The 19,502-nt window shown below is 43.0% G+C and overlaps 1 protein-coding gene across 6 annotated transcripts in view; it reads right to left on the bottom strand.

The window, feature by feature from the left end:
• ARK2N (arkadia (RNF111) N-terminal like PKA signaling regulator 2N) overlaps positions 1-19,276 on the bottom strand; it is a 51,048-nt gene extending 31,772 nt beyond the window's left edge. The window contains exons 1-4 of one of the 6 annotated variants that reach the window (XM_087763685.1): positions 19,111-19,270; positions 18,541-18,662; positions 603-945; positions 129-506 (exon numbers count right to left, since the gene is read on the bottom strand). In XM_087763685.1, the coding sequence (XP_087619811.1) occupies positions 129-506; positions 603-852 (628 nt within the window). In that variant the 5' untranslated portion in view covers positions 853-945; positions 18,541-18,662; positions 19,111-19,270. Of the gene's footprint in view, positions 1-128; positions 946-18,540; positions 18,667-19,110 lie in introns of all 6 variants that reach the window. The other 5 variants (XM_087763684.1, XM_087763682.1, XM_087763680.1 and 2 more) reach the window with 5 other exon arrangements.
• Between the last annotated feature and the right edge of the window lie 226 nt (positions 19,277-19,502).

Here is a 19,502-nt window from a genome sequence, read left to right as displayed (position 1 = left end):
GCAGTCTTCAAATTTACACAGAGCTGCAGTTCTCCTGGTTTTTCTCAAGTGTCACTCATCTAATTTAGCATGACAGCTGAGAAACGATGTCAGATGCGTTACAGTTCAGTTTAAAAAACATCCTCTACCTGGTATCTCTGCAGTGATTGTCTTGCTGCTCCCTGAAACCTCTTCATCATCATCTGATGAGCTCGTGCTTGAGTCACACGTCAGGTCACTATCACTGGTACTGCTGTCCTGCAGCAGGTTGTACTTCTTGCGAGCAGCTGCCTCCCGTTTCTGTCTTAACAGCCGGATTCTTTCTTTGTGCTTTTGGCTTCGATGACCTTTTACCTTGGTAACTCGACCATTCTGCTTATCACTAGACTGTCGGTTTTTCTTGGCAGCCATTGTTGAAGTTTCACTTTCGGACCTGGATCGCCTGGATTTCCTCCCAACTGCAGCCCCAGGCACTGCAGAAGGGTCTCCCTCTACAGCAGCTTCAGCCTGACAGGGCTCATTCTCTTCTGTGGAAGACAATGTATCTGAGTCAGCCAAATGCCCACTGGAAGAAGGGGAAAGCATGCAATGATTAGAAGAGTCACTCTCGTAAACTCGACTACCCATTGGCTTATCGCTCTCTGTAGATGCTAGCTGAGACTCCGAGGAGTCTCGCCTCAGTTCCATCAGTAAGCAAGGCATCGAAGAGAGCACCGCAGAGTCTGCTGCAGTGGGCACGTTGTCTTTCTGAGTTTGTGCCTCCAATTCTATAGGCCCATCTTCATCAGGAGCAGTCTCTTGCTTTTCAGAGGTCTTTGGTGGAACTTCTGAATCAACAAGTTCCTCTGCTTTTCCCACTGCCTCCATCTTCATTTCAGAACACCAAGGTCCTCCTGGTCTCAAAGCATGGAGCACATGGTCTTGAAAACTGTATGAACTAGATATGGACTTCAGAAATACAGCAGCCTGCACAAGAACAGAACAGTAAGAATAATTTACCCAAATAACTCACTCCATCCTGCTCTTCACAGTATTACCTAAACAACTCATTGCTTTCAATTACAGACAGTATGGTTCAGTATCATATTGGTTTTCTTCATTCACTCTTTCCTAGTGAACTCATCCTGTGACACCAAACTATTCTTCCTTTTACACAGCCATGAAAGATGGTACTGGAATCACATTAAATGCGGTTCACCTCACTAGTATAATCAAAACAGATCAGAAAATAACAAAAATATTTCTAAACTCTTACTTTATAAAATTTAAATCAATATATTATAAGCAACATATGCTAAAGTTCTTTAAGTTCTTTGAAGTTCTTTACCTAGAACTTCAAACGTATTTTAATGGAGAATTTTAGCTCTTATGAACAATGCCAGCCTGAAAATTCCCAGGTTTAGTAGGCATGTATGTGGACAGACCAGAATATAGCTGTCCTGGTTTCAGCTGGGATGGAGTTAATTTTCTTCTTAGTAGCTGACATAGTGCTGTGTTTTGGATTTAGGATGAGAATAATGTTGATAACACACTGATGTTTTAATTGTTGCTAAGCAGTTCTTACACTAGTCAAGGACTTTTCCGCTTCTCATGCCCTGCCAGCGAGAAGCTGGGAGGGGGCACAGCCAGGACAGCTGGCCCAAACTGGCCAAAGGGACATCCCACACCATATGATGTCATGCTCAGCATATAGAGCTGGGGGAAGAAGAAGGAAGGGGTGGACCTTCAGAGTGATGGCGTTTGTCTTCCCAAGTAACCGTTACCCATGATGGAGCCCTGCTTTCCTGGAGATGGCTGTGTGGTGCTCAGTTCTCAGCCGGGGTTAAACCACGACAATAGTTCAGTTTCCGTATCTATGAGAAATCTACTTTCAGTTGAACAGCACCTCAACCTTATAAAATTACAATGGTTTTATGGTAACTTGCAAACTTACAGTACCAACATAGGAGAAAACCAGTCAACTTTGAACAGAAACCAAGCAGCTGTTGAACATTACAAAGCAAGACTACACACACTTTCCTTTTCCAGTGGAACTGCTCTGCCAGCAGATCTCACGTACCAAAGATGTATTTACAAGAAGTGCCATGAAATGATACTAAATTGTCAGGGACACAGGGTTTAAGACATCTACAGGCAAGGTCTTCAGAAGCATTAGCTATGTGTTACACAGATTTGTTCTCAGCAGAGAACCACCATGCTGGTGAGCCATGTAAAGATGTTCTAGGAGTATCTAACACACCATTCAAGTGCTCCTTGAGTGTCTCCCATACAAGTCCTGGTTGTATGAAAACTTACAGGCTGATCTAGTTTCTCTCAAATCTGCCAGGAAAACAGCATCAAATAGTATGGGCTGCAAGCAAGAAACAGTATCCACCCACACCAGTATCCTACATTTTACTTCAAGTTATAATTTAATAAATTGCATTGCTTCAGTGTAAATACAAAACCCAAGCTATTTATCTGACTGATAACTTTCAGATTATCAACCCAAAAGTACCTGAAGCACCTTCAGGGAAATTTTATTTGAGAGATCAATATTTATCATCTTATATTCATTATTCACACTTTGCCTTTCACCTAAATTTTCACTTGGAATTCAACATAGAATAAAGATCTTTCAATTACCACATTTGCTTACAGATGAATGGTATGGAACAAATCATTTATGGGTTTACGAGTATAGTAAATGATAAATTTATGGCACTTCAAAAAAGCGTAGAAAAGAAAAAGCAGTAGTAAGATTTAATCTACTGCTTTTAAAAAATGCATTTCTGAAGACAAGGGCAATTAGTACTTGAGCAGCCTGAGAAAGCATGGATGGTTCAGAGAGATTTTTTCTGTAGCCTCGCAATCCTCCTTCAGTTTCCTGATCCATCCCAAGCTGCCTGTAATTGTATGTTGCTTCCCCTCCTCCATCTGCAGCACAGAATAAGGCTACTTCCCTGCCTCTAAAAGGTACTGTGAAAAGCTCAGTGTTGTCCTGTCTGCCCTAACCCACTTGGCAACTTCATGTTTAAATAATATTAAAATAGGGTTCATGCGTCCTTCAGGCTAACGAATGAAATGCTGGATGGTGCAAGGGAATTATGAAAATATTTATGGGAGAGAAACACCAGTTAAGGAAAGAAAGCTTAGTTAATATCAGACAACACAAGAAAGATGGAGATGACAACTCTAGGTCTGCTAAATATGAAAAAAAAAAAAAACAACAACCCAAACCAAAAACCACCCCAAACCAAAACCCCAAACAAACAGTAAACCCAGCATTTTACTTCCAAAAAAAAAGAATAAAATACATACTGTAAAATACAGGAACATATATATAAGACAAATGCTTGCCAATACTTGCTCTGACTAAAATTCTCATGAAAGCAAATTAAAAGAAGAATTTCTGGAGATGGTAATTTAAGGTAGACAATAAATATCACATAAGAACCAATTTATTTCCAAGGGCACAGCACAGCATCAACAAACTCAAATGATGAATACATGTTCTGAGATAAAAATGCATCCACATACTGTAATAAAATCAGTATTGTGATATATTTCTACATATTTCATCCGCAAATCTACATTATCAAATAATTCTCCTATTATACAGATAATTAAAACACAGAGTTGATGACTGAATAACTGGCCAAGAGTTATACACAGTGGGATATATATTGTACCTGCTAGTGCAACGCCCAGCTTTGCTCTGGTCATGCACTTTGAAATGAAAAATATCTTTTCTAAGAGTTCTGAAATGTACATGCAAGGAAAAATTTGGTTGCCCAAACACATATAAAAAGAATATCAGGCTGGCCAAAAGAAATGTATTTAAATATTCATACTAATAACAACAAAACAGTTTCTGCACTATTCATCCTTTTAGCCTGGGGAGCACAAAGGACAGAGCTTGACACAAAGCTAAAGGGCACCCAAAGTGAACTAGAGACTCTTTTTTTCACAAACGTCCTAGTTGGGAACATCGTCTACCTCACAGCTCCCAAAGGGACTATAAGAACACCCGTATTTGCCTTTCCATCTCTCTGGCCTATCAGCCAGCAAAAAATAATGTTTCATGTACATGGTACCACCTTGCTAGAAGTCTGTTCAATGACTTAAGAAGATTTTTTATTATTAAGTAGGATCTTACTTTCACTACTCAAACCATGCTGGCTAGATCCCTCACACAGGGATCAGCAAATTATATTTGCAGTGAGAAGGCAGCACAGGGACTAGTAATTTTGCAAAAGTATATATGGTCAACATTGATGTGTGCTTCTGTGTGGAAAAAAATACTTGCTCTGATGAGGTTTGTACTCTCCAGATTCCTCGAACTGGCTACTTAAAAAGTCAACAATTCTAGTATTAGTATGTATAAAAAAAAAAGAACTTAATATTTATCTCAGTGGGAAAATAAGTCTGTCATGACTCAAACAGACTTTGCTGCAGGGAACAATACAGGCAGTTCAGAGGAAAATATTTATGCCAAGGAAAGCCTTATCTCAAAGAAAGAAAGAAATGTACTGATTTAGTTCTACTTGAGAAATGTATAGATGAGAGAGAGGAAGAGACTATAGTGAAAAACTCCCTTTATTTCCACTTACTTTTCTAGTAACAGTATTAGAAAAGGTAATCTCAAGGTAATGCTACAGAAAGACCAGTTTCTTGCTTAAATGAGAACATAGCACTGAAAAATAAGCTGTGACGCTTACAGATACAGATGGATACTTAATTAGACATTGCTCAGAAATGTCATTCTCCTTTTTCTGATGCACAGATACTGCACTGATGATTTTAAAAGGCAATTCTGTAAAAACTTCTGTGCTAGATTTTTCCAACAGAAGTTATTTTATTTTCCAGCCACACATAGAACACACCAGTATGCAGAAGCCATTAAATATCCAACTACCTTTCCCTGGGATATATTTTCAAATCATGGACTCATTTATAAAGGCACACAATTTGTACACTACAAAAACTTCTCTTTACTGAAGAAATCCAGACGGATTCTGAAGGTCAGATTAGCAGAGACAGCCCAGTCAGTCTAACAGTTTGCTGCCACTAACAGGGATGGGTTTTACCACCTACTCTTTTAGCACCTAATCGTGACTGCACAGTCATATTCCCTCCGTTGCACCAGAACTGGCTCATACTTTCTTGGGTAGATTCACGTCACTAAGCCAGCAGAAAACAAAACCAGAAAATAAATGAAATTTTCTGCCAGAGCTGACAGGAAGACAAGGGAAGGGAGGTCAAGCAAAAAAACATCCCTTTAGAAAAAAACAAATCTGATTAAAAACTACCTGCTGTTTGGTCTTATCGCACCTTGAACTCACAGGTTCCAACCAGACACAGAAGAAGGTACCGAGTATTTCTTTCACATCACTGTTTGCTCTGAGAACAGATTTTTGAAGATAAAAATGATTAAAAAGCAAAAAATTAAATTCAAACAGAGGTGCCAGTAGCTTCCTAAAGAACAACTATCATGGCATGTATGCTATTAAGTAATACATACTACTGCACAAAGTTATATGAAAGATGGCATGCATGCCCTTTATCAATCAATAACTGGCCACTCATACATCCTTCATAATATTTTTGTTTGGTTTGCTCTCACTAAATGTTTTTTATAATTGTATATCCTGCAATGTCAGAAGGAAATGAGTTTCACTCAAATAAACGATAAGGCCTGAAATACTTAATAAACACCATGATACCCTAACCTTAATTGCACATTATCATTTTAGGTGTTATTCAACCAATTCACGATAAAGAATGCCTAGATTATATGAAGTAAACCAGCTCTTTTTCTCAGTAGCTGTGGATATGACAGATTCTTACTTCAAAAGTACTAAGTTTTTCATAGCAGCTTGCTGTTAGAAGCCACTTTAGCTCATTACTGACCCATTTCCTTATTCAGAGTCCAACTGACCACTACTTCTCCCTGCTTACAACCGTATCACCTTCTTATGACAGTTCTAGCAATTGTTTAAATGAAAAAAATTCTCTAGCAGAACATTGTCTTTTAATGCCATTTTAGCACTGAAAGAAAACAGTTTGAACAACCTACCTCCTCGCACCGCTAGCCATTCATTCACAAGCTGTAATTTTAAAAAAAATGAGAAACTGTACTTACATTTTTGCAGAAAATAACATCAAGTACGTTCTTTAAGCTTTTGTGACTATGTAAATGAAAAGTTAAACTGCACTGCTGCATAGGAGTTACTTGTTCAGCATACACAGCTAACTACAGAGATCCTTCCAGAGCATCTACTACTTCACAGCTCCAGCGTCACAGAAGTCAGTATTTTCATCTAAATCTGAATATGTTTTTGTATTTATACAGAACTAAAGACTAATAGTGGCTCATACTTAAACAATTATTTCCATCACCAGTGGATTACATTATCTCACATTTACCCAACGTAACTGAGCATAGATGGAATAAGTCAGAGGTGTGAGAGAGGTAATGACAAACATACAACCGAGGCTAATAGAATTATGTAAAACATGATTTTTTTTTTTTAATGTAAACACTCAGGCAAGCCCATCAAGAACTCTGAATCAAACACTTGATAGACTATGTGTCTAAGGATGGTGGGTTGGGAAAGGACAGAAGCAGCACATGACCTGGGTACTGACAAGTTGACTGTAACGCACAAGTCCACTTCCTAATACAGGAGAAACTTTTGGCAAAGACCAAGGTTATGTCCTCTTCTGACAGAGAGCCACATAACTCTGAAGATGTGAAGCTGTGACTCCGGCCACTTCTGAAAGTGCACCAAAACCCTTTGTTGGTGTATCTGTGTGTTGGTTACGCTTTTTTTTCTACTCCAATCGCCTTCCTTTCTGTTGAGCCAACATGCTTAATTCTGCAAACTCACCAGTGACATTATAGTACGAGTAACATCATATACAGACATGCCCGACAATATGTCTAAGTAACTAAAAACTAATCAATCCAAATAATTAGACCTCTATCTGAAAAAACTAACCTGCATCCAGACAAACGTAGAAGTACCAAAGCTTTCTGCGCTTCTCAACTGCTGTCTTTTGGGCTTGTTCATCTCCTCCCCAAGATACCATACATTCTGTTTTATTTTCTTACAAGTGTCACACACACCCGTGCACTTAAAACAACAGAAGTGTGACCAGCACTCAATTTAGCTGAAGACAGTTGACTCAGCTCTGTGTGGATGTGTGTGCACGATGCTCCAGAGAAGATTTTTCATAACACTAAGCCACCCCCACATGGATACTGTGTAATTTATATAGTGTTCCTTTGAAAATGTTGCCCTAAAGCTGACTCACTGGCATACAATTGTACCTAAGGCACATTTCTGGGAGTGGAGCTGGCTTTTTATCAGATGATTCATAAATCAGGCCTGGTAGCAATTCTAAAGAATAGGACCCTGGTAAGAGAATTGCAGTGTGAAACAAAAGAAGAAAGGATTAAACTAATGCTGTGTTTCAACTGGTTTTGCATAAACAAATGAAGGTTAAAAATAGGCTGCTCCTACTGAGCGCTCAACAGGCTGCATATGCAAATTATCCAAGACTGAACAAAAATTACAAGTATATGTGTTGAAGGTTTGCAGAGCATCCTTTGCAACCTTGAAAAGCAACATTTTTCATCATGAATAAGAAGCGAGACTTTACATTTAAATACAGGTTTTTGCATTGTAATGCTTAATGCACATATTCTGCCGCTTTCAAATGAAAGGTAACTACCAGCTATGAGTTAGTTCACAAGCCTGCACACAGGCTTCCAGAAACATTCACCAGCTGCACTGGAACCCCACAAGAAAAAAAAAAAAATCATAGTCCTCGTAAAAATAAATTCATTAGCATAGAGATAAAGGCACACAGGGTTGCCTGCACTTAGCCTTCTCAAAATCTCATTTCTTTCTCATAGTGAAACCATTTTTCTCAAGTGCGCAGTGATTTAAAGTCTACAATGTTCTCTACTCTAAAAATTAGAGGGGGCATATTTTTATTACTATCTGTTCCTAAAAATGTAAGCTACTCGCTCTTAGATTTTTCATTATTCTTTCAACAAAATTACTGGCAGAAATCAATGCTAGGATAGCCACGCTTCATTTCTTTTTCTCTCTGACATATATTAGCTTTCAGAAGATCACCCTACTGAAGACAGTCATACAGATGTACCATCTTTTTCTAAGATTTTGAGTTTAACAAATTTTCCTACTTTACCTATCCATTTCTGTTATTCAAAGGAAATGTATTCTGTGCTTCCTCTGCTGGTTCATGCCATTCTATATAAACAGACCTCTTCTTCTCAAGAAGTGTTGGTCTATTGTTCTACCATGGTCAATAAAGTAGCACTCACAGAAAAGCCACATTTTAAATTACTTGAGCATAACAGTAACAAATTAATCCTGATTTTCAGAGCACAGATTTTCTTTCTATTAAGAATATTTATCTGAAGTATCCTGAAAGTAATCAAACATTGTGTTATCCGCTAATAGTTCCAATTGGCAGATCAGGACAACTGCAACATAACTTCAAAGTAGTGAAGTCATCTCTGTACTGCAATATTCATTTGAGAAGGGCTTGTGCTGTCTCCTGCAAAAATCAAAGCTGGTCCAGCACAGACAGGCACAAATGTATCTTGCTATTGCTGTTATTTGGAAATCCTGAAGCAGCAATGAGTGCCACGGGACACAGGCTGCAGTTCCAGGAGCCCTTCAGTCCATCTCAAGTCCACTACCCCTGTAAAGAGGTAGAACCGTCTACCTGCTGGGCCAGTTAGCACCCATCAAGTTCTTTTGTAATTCAGCTTCCCAGAGGAAAGCTGTGCACCTCATCATCGGGCTAGTTGGCCGAATGAGATCAGTCAGGGTCCAGAAGGAGAGCAAGGTGAGCGTCTTACACAACAGACAGCGGCAACAGACTTGGAACAAGGAAGAGCATTGGACGATTCACCTGACCTTGCAAAACACCACTCCAAAATTGCACAACCCTTGACATGAGGAGGACAGATACTCTTAGCAGGCAAGAGAGCTGTTTTGTCAAGTTCTGTGTAACGTTCCTTTCCACTAACAGTGCAACACTACAACCGCCCAGGCTGTCTTGCGGGTACTTCCGTAGCTCACACAGCAACTTGCCAGCATCTCATCTCTTACAGCTATCTAAGAGCTCGAGCTGAATGAGAAGCGGCATGGATTTACGACCGCCATTTAACAAAGATGAATTAAGCGATATTAAGCGACTCTACAGTTTGTAAGTATTTTATGATCAGTCCTTTTTACACATCTTTGCCACATGCTAGTACACAGGAAATAAACAAAACCGACCCTCAGGTATTTTAAAGCTTCAAACACTTTAATTCAATACCAGTGCTGTGCTTTTGCCTTAAACCAGTATCTTCCTGCCACAGGGCAGTAACATATCCATTTTATGGTCTGGCCAACTGAAAAAGGATCAGGTGACATGCCCAAATTCTACAGAAAGGCTGGAAAAGAACTGTAAACCAAACCCTGATCTTCAGTCATTTTCTCATCCACAAGCTACTAAGATTATTCATTTGTTGCTTTAATTATTAAGTTAGCAGTATAAGATCTAAATATTGCAACATGAATTTGCAGTAGGTATATTACTGAAAAATAAATGGTATCATTACACTAAAGGCAAAGTCACATTGCATTCAAATGATGAAAATTTTAGTAACAGTAAGATACCAACTGCTGTTTGGCTGTTCTTGACACCAAACCTTTGATTTTTTTTGACCAGTAATAAGAGGTGCCAATTGATTTCAGCATCCACCAGATTAGAATCATAGAATCGTTAAGGTTGGCAAAGACCTTTAAGATCATCAAGTCCAACTGTTAACCTATCACTGCCAAGTCCATCACTAAACCGTGTCCTCAAGCACCACGTCTACCCTTCTTTTAAATACCTCCAGGGATGGAGACTCAACCACTTCCCTGGGCAGCCTGTTCCAATGCCTGACTACCCTTTCGGTGAAGAAGTTTTTCCTAATGTCTAACCTAAACTTCCCCTGGCGCAGCTTGAGGCCGTTTCCTCTTGTCCTACCACTTGTTACTAGGGAGAAGAGACTGACCCCCACCTCGCTACAACCTCCTTTCAGGTAGTTGTAGAGAGCAATAAGGTCTCCCCTCAGCCTCCTCTTCTCCAGGCTAAACAACCCCAGCTCCCTCAGCTGCTCCTCATAAGGCTTGTGCTCCAGACCCTTCACCAGCTTCGTTGCCCTTCTCTGGACATGCTCCAGCACCTCAATGTCTTTCTTGTAGTGAGGGGCCCAAAACTGAACACAGTACTCGAGGTGTGGCCTCACCAGGGCCGAATACAGGGGCACTATCGCCTCCCTGGTCCTGCTGGCCACACTATTCCTGATACAAGCCAGGATGCCATTGGCCTTCTTGGCTACCTGAGCACACTGCTGGCTCATGTTCAGGCGGCTGTCAACCAACACCCCCAGGTCCTTTTCTGCCAGGCAGCTCTCCAGCCACTCCTCCCCAAGCCTGTAGCGTTGCCTGGGGTTGTTGTGACCCAAGTGCAGGAACTAACTAAGGATTACTAACAATTGATACCATAGTTTTTACGTGTCCAAAGTGTTCCTAAAGAAGAAAGCACTCACGACACTGGTCTGTCCTGACCTAATTAGGACTCAGTAGCAACAGGCGTAGCTTCACTAGAAACAACCCGCTACCTTCTCGCCAAGAAAGCTCACCCATGCCACCAAACCATACTCAAGCGCATAGCTAACTCAAGATAGCTAACCTTTGAGTCTGTATCTTTACAAATCCTAAAACTCTTAGGAAAGCTCAACTAAGGAGGAGAAACTATCACAACAAAAAAGTTAAATTATTGTAGGATGCCGCAGCCATAGACAAACATCTGCGGACACTGGCAGAATTGGAGGGACTGTGGCACGGTCTGTTAAGGGAGGAGAACGAAGCCCGGTGAAGAAAAAGGACAGTGCAGGAGGTTAATTCAGAATAAGCTTCTGACAAACAACAGCTGAAAAAAACCTTACCCTTAAATAAAAGCATCATTTACCCCCAAATTATTTGTTGCATTATTGTTCTTGATTTAGGAAAGAGAGTCTCAGCTGGCAGAGCTTTCTTAAGAATAAAACTAATGGTTAGCAACAGGAGACGTAAATATATACAACTTCCCCAGCAAAAGGGGAGATAGAAGAAAAAAGAGCATCAAGTCTGGAGCATGAATTCAACCCCATTCCATTCATTCAACATAGTCTTATTATTGCTTTAGCTTGATGAGTTCCATACAGACAGTGTATGTTTGATCTTGTAAAACAAAAAAAGGAAACCAAGTGTCTGTTATCAAACCAGCTTTAAATTGAGGTGAGGTCTATAACTTCATAAGCCCTCAATAATTAGTTAACTCTGGCAAGATATTCACTAAATTTCCCTAGCTTAGTTTTATAGTATTCAACAATTGCTGGATTTTCTTTATTACAACAAGCGGATTCAAAGCCTGTGAATTGCCTTTAGGTTGACTTATCAATATCAGTAACTGGAACCATGGAAAATAAAACTACCTTAGAGGCTTTTTAAAAACTATACTCAAAGAAATGTTTTTTTTTATAACTCCTCACAGATTCTACATAGTGCTGATCAAAAGGTATTACCAGCTCTGGAGGAACCATAGCTATTGACAACTCAAATCGTATTTATCAGTAAACTGCTACACACAAGCCCATTCTTTCCGACAACAACAACTTCATTTCCAAAAGACATCTTATTAAAGACGATGAGGCCTCAGGCTACCAGCATTTCATCCAACTTACTTCATTAGGACACAGCCTCTAAACCTCCCTTATCTTACATTGTATTTCCAACCACAAGCACATGGAATTAGTAGACAGCTTCCTGACCTACTCTTTACCAACCTTTTTCCCTAAAATATTTCTTTTGCCAGATTACTTAGAACTGTCTCTCTAGCAAGGCACAGGGACAGACAAGGAAGGAGAGGCGAAGGGGTAGCCTTGTACATTAGAGAGTGTTTTGACTGTCTAGAACTCAAGGACAGTAGTGATAAGGTTGAATGCTTATGGGTGAACATCAGGGGGAAGGCCAACAAGGCAGATATCCTGGTGGGAGTCTATTATAGACCACACAAAGAGGATGAAGAAACAGATGAAGCATTCTACAAGTGGTTGGCTGAAGTCTCACAATCCCTAGCCCTTGTTCTCATGGGAGACTTCAATTTATCAGATTTCTGCTGAAAATACAACACAGCAGAGAGGAAACAGTCTCGGAGGTTCCTGGAGTGTGTGGAGGATAACTTTCTGATGCAGCTGGTAAGCGAGCCAACCAGGGGAGGTGCCCCGCTGGATCTGCTGTTTACGAACAGAGAAGGCCTGGTGGGTGATGTGGTGGTCGGAGGCTGTCTTGGGCACAGAGACCATGAAATGATAGAGTTTTCGATTCTTGGAGAAGTAAGGAAGGGGTCAGCAAAACCACTACCCTGAACTTCAGAAAGGCAGACTTTGGCCTGTTTAGGAGTCTGGTTGAGAGAGTCCCTTGGGAGGCAGTCCTGAAGGGCAAAGGAGTCCAGGAAGGCTGGATGTTATTCAAGAAGGAAGACTTAAAGGCGCAGGAGCAGGCTGTCCCCATGTGCCAAAAGACGAGCAGGCAGGGGAGAAGACCGGCCTGGCTGAACAGAGAGCTTTGGCTGGGACTCAGGAAAAAAAGGAGAGCTTACCACCTTTGGAAGAAGGGGCAGGCGACTCAAGAGGACTACAAGGATGTTGTGAGGTTATGCAGGGAGAAGATTAGAAAGGCAAAGGCCCAGCTAGGACTTAAACTGGCCACTGCAGTTAAAGATAACAAAAAATGTTTTTATAAATATATCAGTGACAAAAGGAGGGCCAGGGAGAATCTCCCTCCTTTGTTGGATGCGGAAGGAAACTTGCCACAAAGGATGAGGAGAAGGCTGAGGTACTTAATGCCTTCTTTGCCTCAGCCTTTAATAGTCAGACTGGTCATCCTCAGGGTTTTCAGGCCCCTGAGCTAGGAGATGGAGATAGGACGCAGAGTGAAGTCCCAGTTGTTGAAGAGGTGGCAGTCACTGACCTGCTCCTCCACCTGGATGCGCACAAGTCCATGGGGCCAGACGGGATCCACCCAAGGATACTGAGGGAGCTGGCGGAGGAGCTGGCCAAGCCACTCTCCATCATCTATCAGCAGTCCTGGTCAACCGGGGAGGTCCCAGATGACTGGAAGCTAGCAAATGTGACACCCATCTACAAGAAGGGTTGGAAGGAGGATCCGGGGAACTACAGGCCTGTCAGCCTGACCTCAGTGCCAGGAAAGGTCATGGAGCAGATCATCTTGAGTGCCATTACACGGCACATGCGGGACAATTGGCGGATCAGGCCCAGCCAGCATGGGTTTATGAAATGCAGATCATGTTTCACTAACCTGGTCTCCTTCTATGACAGGGTGACCCGCTTGGTGGATGAGGGGAAGGCTGTGGATGTTGTCTACCTGGACTTTAGTAAAGCCTTTGACACTGTCTCCCACAGCATTCTCCTGGAGAAGCTGGCTGCTCATGGCTTGGATGGGTGCACTCTCTGCTGGGTAAAAAACTGGCTGGACAGCTGAGCCCAGAGAGTGGTGGTTAACAGAGTCAAATCCAGTTGGCAACCAGTCATGAGTGGTGTTCCCCAGGGCTCAGTACTGGGGCTGGTCCTGTTCAACATCTTCATTGATGATCTGGATGAGGGGATCGAGTGCACCCTCAGGAAGTTTGCAGATGACACCAAGTTGGGTGGAAGTGTTGATCTGCCTGAAGGTAGGAAGGCCCTGCAGAGGGACCTGGACAGGCTGGATCGTTGGGCCGGGGCCAACTGTATGAGGTTCAACAAGGCTAAGTGCCGGGTCCTGCACTTGGGTCACAACAACCCCATGCAACGCTACAGGCTTGGGGAGGAGTGGCTGGAGAGATGCCTGGCAGAAAAGGACCTGGGGGTGTTGGTTGACAGCCGGCTGAGTATGAGCCAGCAGTGTGCCCAGGTGGCCAAGAGGGCCAATGGCATCCTGGCTTGTATCAGGAACAGTGTGGCCAGCAGGACCAGGGAGGCGATAGTGCCCCTGTACTTGGCCCTGGTGAGGCCGCACCTCGAGTACTGTGTTCAGTTTTGGGCCCCTCACTACAAGAAGGACATTGAGGTGCTGGAGCGTGTCCAGAGAAGGGCAACAAAGCTGGTGAAGGGTCTGGAGCACAAGCCTTATGAGGAGCAGCTGAGGGAGCTGGGGTTGTTTAGCCTGGAGAAGAGGAGGCTGAGGGGAGACCTTATTGCTCTCTACAACTACCTGAAAGGAGGTTGTAGCGAGGTGGGGGTCAGTCTCTTCTCCCTAGTAACAAGTGGTAGGACAAGAGGAAACAGGCTCAAGCTGCGCCAGGGGAGGTTTAGTTTGGATATTAGGAAAAACTTCTTCACCGAAAGGGTAGTCAGGCATTGGAACAGGCTGCCCAGAGAAGTGTTTGAGTCTCCATCCCTGGAGGTATTTAAAAGAAGGGTAGACGTGGTGCTCAAGGACACGGTTTAGTGATGGACTTGGCAGTGATAGGTTAACGGTTCGACTCGATGATCTTAAGGGTCTTTGCCAACCTTAATTATTCTATGATTCTAGGATACAAAAATACTAGCTTGAGAGAGTCTTAAATACTTGCATTTAATTAAACAGTGACCACCTGCTTTGCTTATGATTAAAAAGCTGTCAGATTGAGTCCTAACAGCTTTTAAGCTGTCTTCTTGGGAGACCAAATATCACAAGGCGTGATTGGGCTGAAGCCTGTACACTGTTCTGCCACTTGAATCAATTTCTGAGCATTCAAGAGACAGACTACGTGGTCAAATTGATATAAAATCCTAAATACCTTCTTAAATAAAAAGGGATATTAGATTGGATCATTCCAAATCTAAAGCTGACTCGCCACATGACCACAGGAATATTACTTGACCTCCCCATGCATTCAGTAATGCATTGCAACATGTAACGGCAACACCTCAGTGACCGAGCCGCATCTCATTTTCAGTCCTGAATGAGTAATCGATGCGTGCCTGAACTGCAGAAAGTAAGTCATATCCGTGGAGAAATTGCTATACTGTACAGGCTCTATTCATCCTGATCAGACATGTGAAGAGGGAACACTAACAAGGGGGAATGGACAACCACAAATTTAAATTCTAACCCTTAGCAGTAACACTGAACAAGTGACAAGGTATCAGTCACACCAGTCTAGTTCAGAGATGTACTCTGTTACGAGAAAGCAACTGCAGAGGCTAATATTTACACTATACACACATTTTTATTTACAGTCTCTTTTATCCTGTTTTATTTTTGCTCAGAATTGCACATTTGTAGACACTGCATTCTAGACCAAGTCGCAGACTCCGAACTGCATTATGCATTAAAAACCTGGAACAAAGATGCAACAGAAAGACAACACAAATCACCATGAAAAGTTCCCTGCAATAATATTTGCTGCCACAGATTCCGCTGTCATAACAGTTCAGTTGCTCCCGAGTTACAGTGCTAAAGTTAAAGGCACAAGTGTTGGTTCTCTGCTGAACCTCAATTCACATACTAGAAAAACAAGACATAAGTGGTTTCCTTGCCACGTAAGCCTCAGGTTATCTCGGAGCTGTAACTGTGCAGCAACATACACTGCACCACACAACTTTATCCCAGAGCTCTTTCCCAGCACTGTGCCTGTCCCCCTCTCCCACTTCTGCTTCATTTTTGGTTCCCCATTGCTACTGATAACATTCAAGCCAGCAAAGATTTTCAAGTTTTGGTACTTCTTTTCCAGAGTGCTTGTTCTGAGGTGTGAGTAATACACTTGCAACTATGGTATTTAAATCTTTCACTCTGATCTAGTAAATGTGTTATTAAATCTGCTGCTCAGTTTCTGTCAATGTTTACAGTTTTGTAAGTCGTTTAGACAACTGCAGATAAAAACACAGAAGCTGAGATTGACCATAGACCCAATTCTGTCAAAAAGTACCATCAACACACTAACTTTGAAATGTTATAGAAAATTAAATACAGGTTGCTTGAAACTATTTACACATTTTAAAAGTTTCCAAAGCTTTAACATATCTAGTGGTGACATATCTAGAGAGTAACCAGACAGTTGCAAATGCTCAGTCTGCAGCTCCTTTCACTGTGTGGTACGTAGAGGCTCCCATCTCATTAACAGATGTTTGAGATGTTGATATACAGGTGGGTCACAGAAGGCATATACATCCTTGGTGGAGCAGGGAGTTGATATGATAATATACAAGATATAGCAAAGAAAGTGAACAAAAATCAAGGCAAGGCAAAGAAGCCTGCATTTTAAAGGTAAATACACAGCAAGGAGATGAGGGGTCAGGACAATCAAGGCAATTATTTCTCGTTGCTCCGATCAAGTTACACCAACTTATCTCCCTAATGCTTCGTGTTCAAAGCCCCTCATGATTCTCTATATTTACTCTTTGTTCATCCAATCTTATCTTACCTCATTAATCCCCACCTCCTCCACACTGTCAGCTGCCAGCGTCATCTGCCCATTTGTCAAACACACACAAACATCCTTCCTACCTCTCTTTTATCAGTTAGAGCAGTGCTTGGTCTGTGTGTTGTGACCGCTCCATATCAACTGTTCTCAACTGCCTTGTGGTTGGCTTCAGGTTCCTTCTCTTTTCCCCTCCCTCTGCAGTATCGGGTTTAATGCATCCACTCGTTTCCCAACTTGTTTGTGCACTTTAATTTCTACCAAGCAGACAGCCTTCGTGCACTTATCAAACGCAAGCATAGATGGCCAGGCTGCACTGCAATACATATCATACACTTGAATGTGTAAGACCACAGTCCTTTCCTCTTCCTGATTTCTCAAGAATTTCTCATCACACCTCTTCATGATGCCAACTAGCAATTAGGCTGAAGAGCAAACAGAAATAGTCGACACATTATAATTAAAGATTCAAGTGTTTAAAAATGAGTCAGAACTGTTATCCTCATACTTGAGCATAAATACCAGCTGCCCAAACTCACGTAACACCTTCCATCACCCCCACCGTCCCTCCTCCTAATCCCCTAGACAGAACACCAGTGTTATTGGTATACCAGAACCACAGAAAGCAGTATTTTATTAGCTTTTAGTAGCCACATAACCATCCCCTTTGGAGCTTCTTTTGCCAGCACCAGACTCTTCTAGATCACTAGATGTGAGAAATACTCAGAAAATGATGCTTAACAACGACTGGTGTCGAACACTCACTCATCTCACTGCTTTTCTATCGTACGTCTATACAGGGGGAATGTCTGGGTTTAGCAAACACATGACAAGCAACTTACTGTTCTCCTCAGTGCTTGTTACAAACCGATTCACCCCGCAAAGGCAATGTTTTCCTCCTCCAGAGCAACAGTGGAAGCTGCACTGTTGTGACTGCCTGACTTTCAGCTCTTATATGACAGAAAGAGCAATTACAGGTATTAACTATGGCAGGAGAACCACAAGATGAAGACCTCAAAGGACACCATACCCTGTTTCCACCTCAAGGTCAAACATTAAGTTTTTTAATAGGCTTAAGAGAAACATTTTAAATTTAACATTTGTTTGCTGTTCTAAGGGGAGAGCTATTACTGTTTGTACTTAAAATTTTAGCTTGAAAACTGGAAGTAGGCTAGCACTTGCCTATAAGTGAAACTATTATTTGCTCTTATGCTTGACAAGTACCAGAGAAGTCTTCAAACCAAATAAAATCTTTGGGGAGAGAGGAGGAAATTAAGAGAAATTTTACATTTTTAAAGAGACGCTCAAGGGTTCAAAGATTTACTACACATTCATTCTTCAAAGCCAGAATTACCTGCCAGTGAAAAAACCAAGCAAAACCAAAGAGGATCTACACTTACATCGTAGCACCTCTACGCACAAGTTTTTTCAGCCTTTGAAATGCTATTAGGTACTTTGCGCTGGTTTAAAGTATGCAACTAGTTACAACTGAGACCTTGTTTAACTGAGGTATTGCAGTTGTGGAATCATAAACGTACCTACAAACTTTAATACAAGTAGCCTAGTTCCGCTATTAACAAACTACGACATAAATACAATTAAATGCTACTTAACAAAGGTAGAAGCTCTCCCTACCAGCTACACAATGTAAAACAAAAAAACCCCAAAAAAACCCAAACCCAAACAAACCCAAAACCAACCAAGTCTTTCAAAAAGTAGCCTTTTAAGTAGGTGTCTAATAACCTCAATACAAAGAAAGTTACAATACTGGAATTGGGGAAATAGTTAAAATATTACAAGTCTGCTCAGATTACCTTTGCCCTTTTTAAAAAGAAAAAGTAGCACGGTTAAATTTTTATGTTCTCCTCGGATGGCTGTGTCACTGAAAGCCACATCTGCAACCCATTAGATGTTAGGAGCTCAAGGGAAACTCAGGCTAGATAAGCATCGAACAACTTGAACTTTTTTTTCCACATAAAATATATATTCCCACATCACCCAAGGTAAACAAAGCAAAAAAAAATAGAGAAGCATAAAGCTAGAGCAGTTACACACCTTGTTTTTCAAAGTTTTTTTCTCCAAACAGCTAATACGATCCCACAACACATTACAGAAGTCCTAGGAAACACAAAGTGGCCAGAAGTTGCTTCCAGGAGTTGCGGCAAGGTTTTCATCCACTGACTCCGGGCAAGATTAGGACAAAAAAAAGCAGCGGCTCAGATGGACTCCTGCCTTCCAGGATGGAGGTCACCCCTCACCCAGGCGGTCAGCGCGAAAAGCCGCCCACCGGGCACCCCTCGGCCGGCGCGGAGGATGCCCGGGGCGAGCAGGGCCGCCTCCCCAGCCCTGGTGGTGGGACCAGGCCCCCCAAGGCGCCGCGGGGCCGTGCCCGCCCGCTCCGGGGCACCGCCGGGCCGCCCGCTCCCGCCACCGCCGGCCCCAGGGGAAGGGGGGGCGTACCCGCCCCCCCTGTGGTGCCCCGTCGCCTCCCACCCGCGCGCAGCGGGGCTAACAGCAACGGTTCCGCTGCTCACCCGGCACCCCCGCGGCTGCGGCGAGGCGGCCCGGCCCGGCCCCGCCAGAGCGCGCAGCGGGCGAGCCGCGGCCAGCGCCAGCCCCACTCACCTGGACGACGAAGGGCCCCTCCTAGCCTCCCCCCGAGGAGCAGCAGCTGGGGCATAAGCGGCCGGGAGGAGCCGGGTCTCAGCCGCGCCACTGCCACCCCAACGCCAGAGAAAACGTCACCGGAGGCCGCAGAGCTCCGCTGCGCAGCGTCACTTCCTCCCGCCGCCGCCAGAGCAGCCGAACGCCCGCGCAGAGCGGCCAGCGGCCACCGCGCCCGCCAGCGCCACCCCGCGGCGCAGAGCGGCGCCGGGGGCGGGGCCTGCCGGCCTCGGCCCCGCCCCCTCCCTCTCTGCCAGAAGAGAGGAAGAGGAAGAGAAGAGGAGAGGACTGTCGCACACAGCCGGATATCCGCGGGTATCGCGTATCCCTCACACCCTCCGGGTGTGCCCCCC

This window comes from Nipponia nippon, unplaced genomic scaffold (assembly GCF_047370975.1).
Source record: "Nipponia nippon isolate SJK-2023a ecotype South Korea unplaced genomic scaffold, ASM4737097v1 scaffold_29, whole genome shotgun sequence".
NCBI lineage: Eukaryota > Metazoa > Chordata > Aves > Pelecaniformes > Threskiornithidae > Nipponia > Nipponia nippon.
Note: the sequence above shows the minus strand (reverse complement) of the source record. Positions and strands in the feature narration are given on the sequence as shown.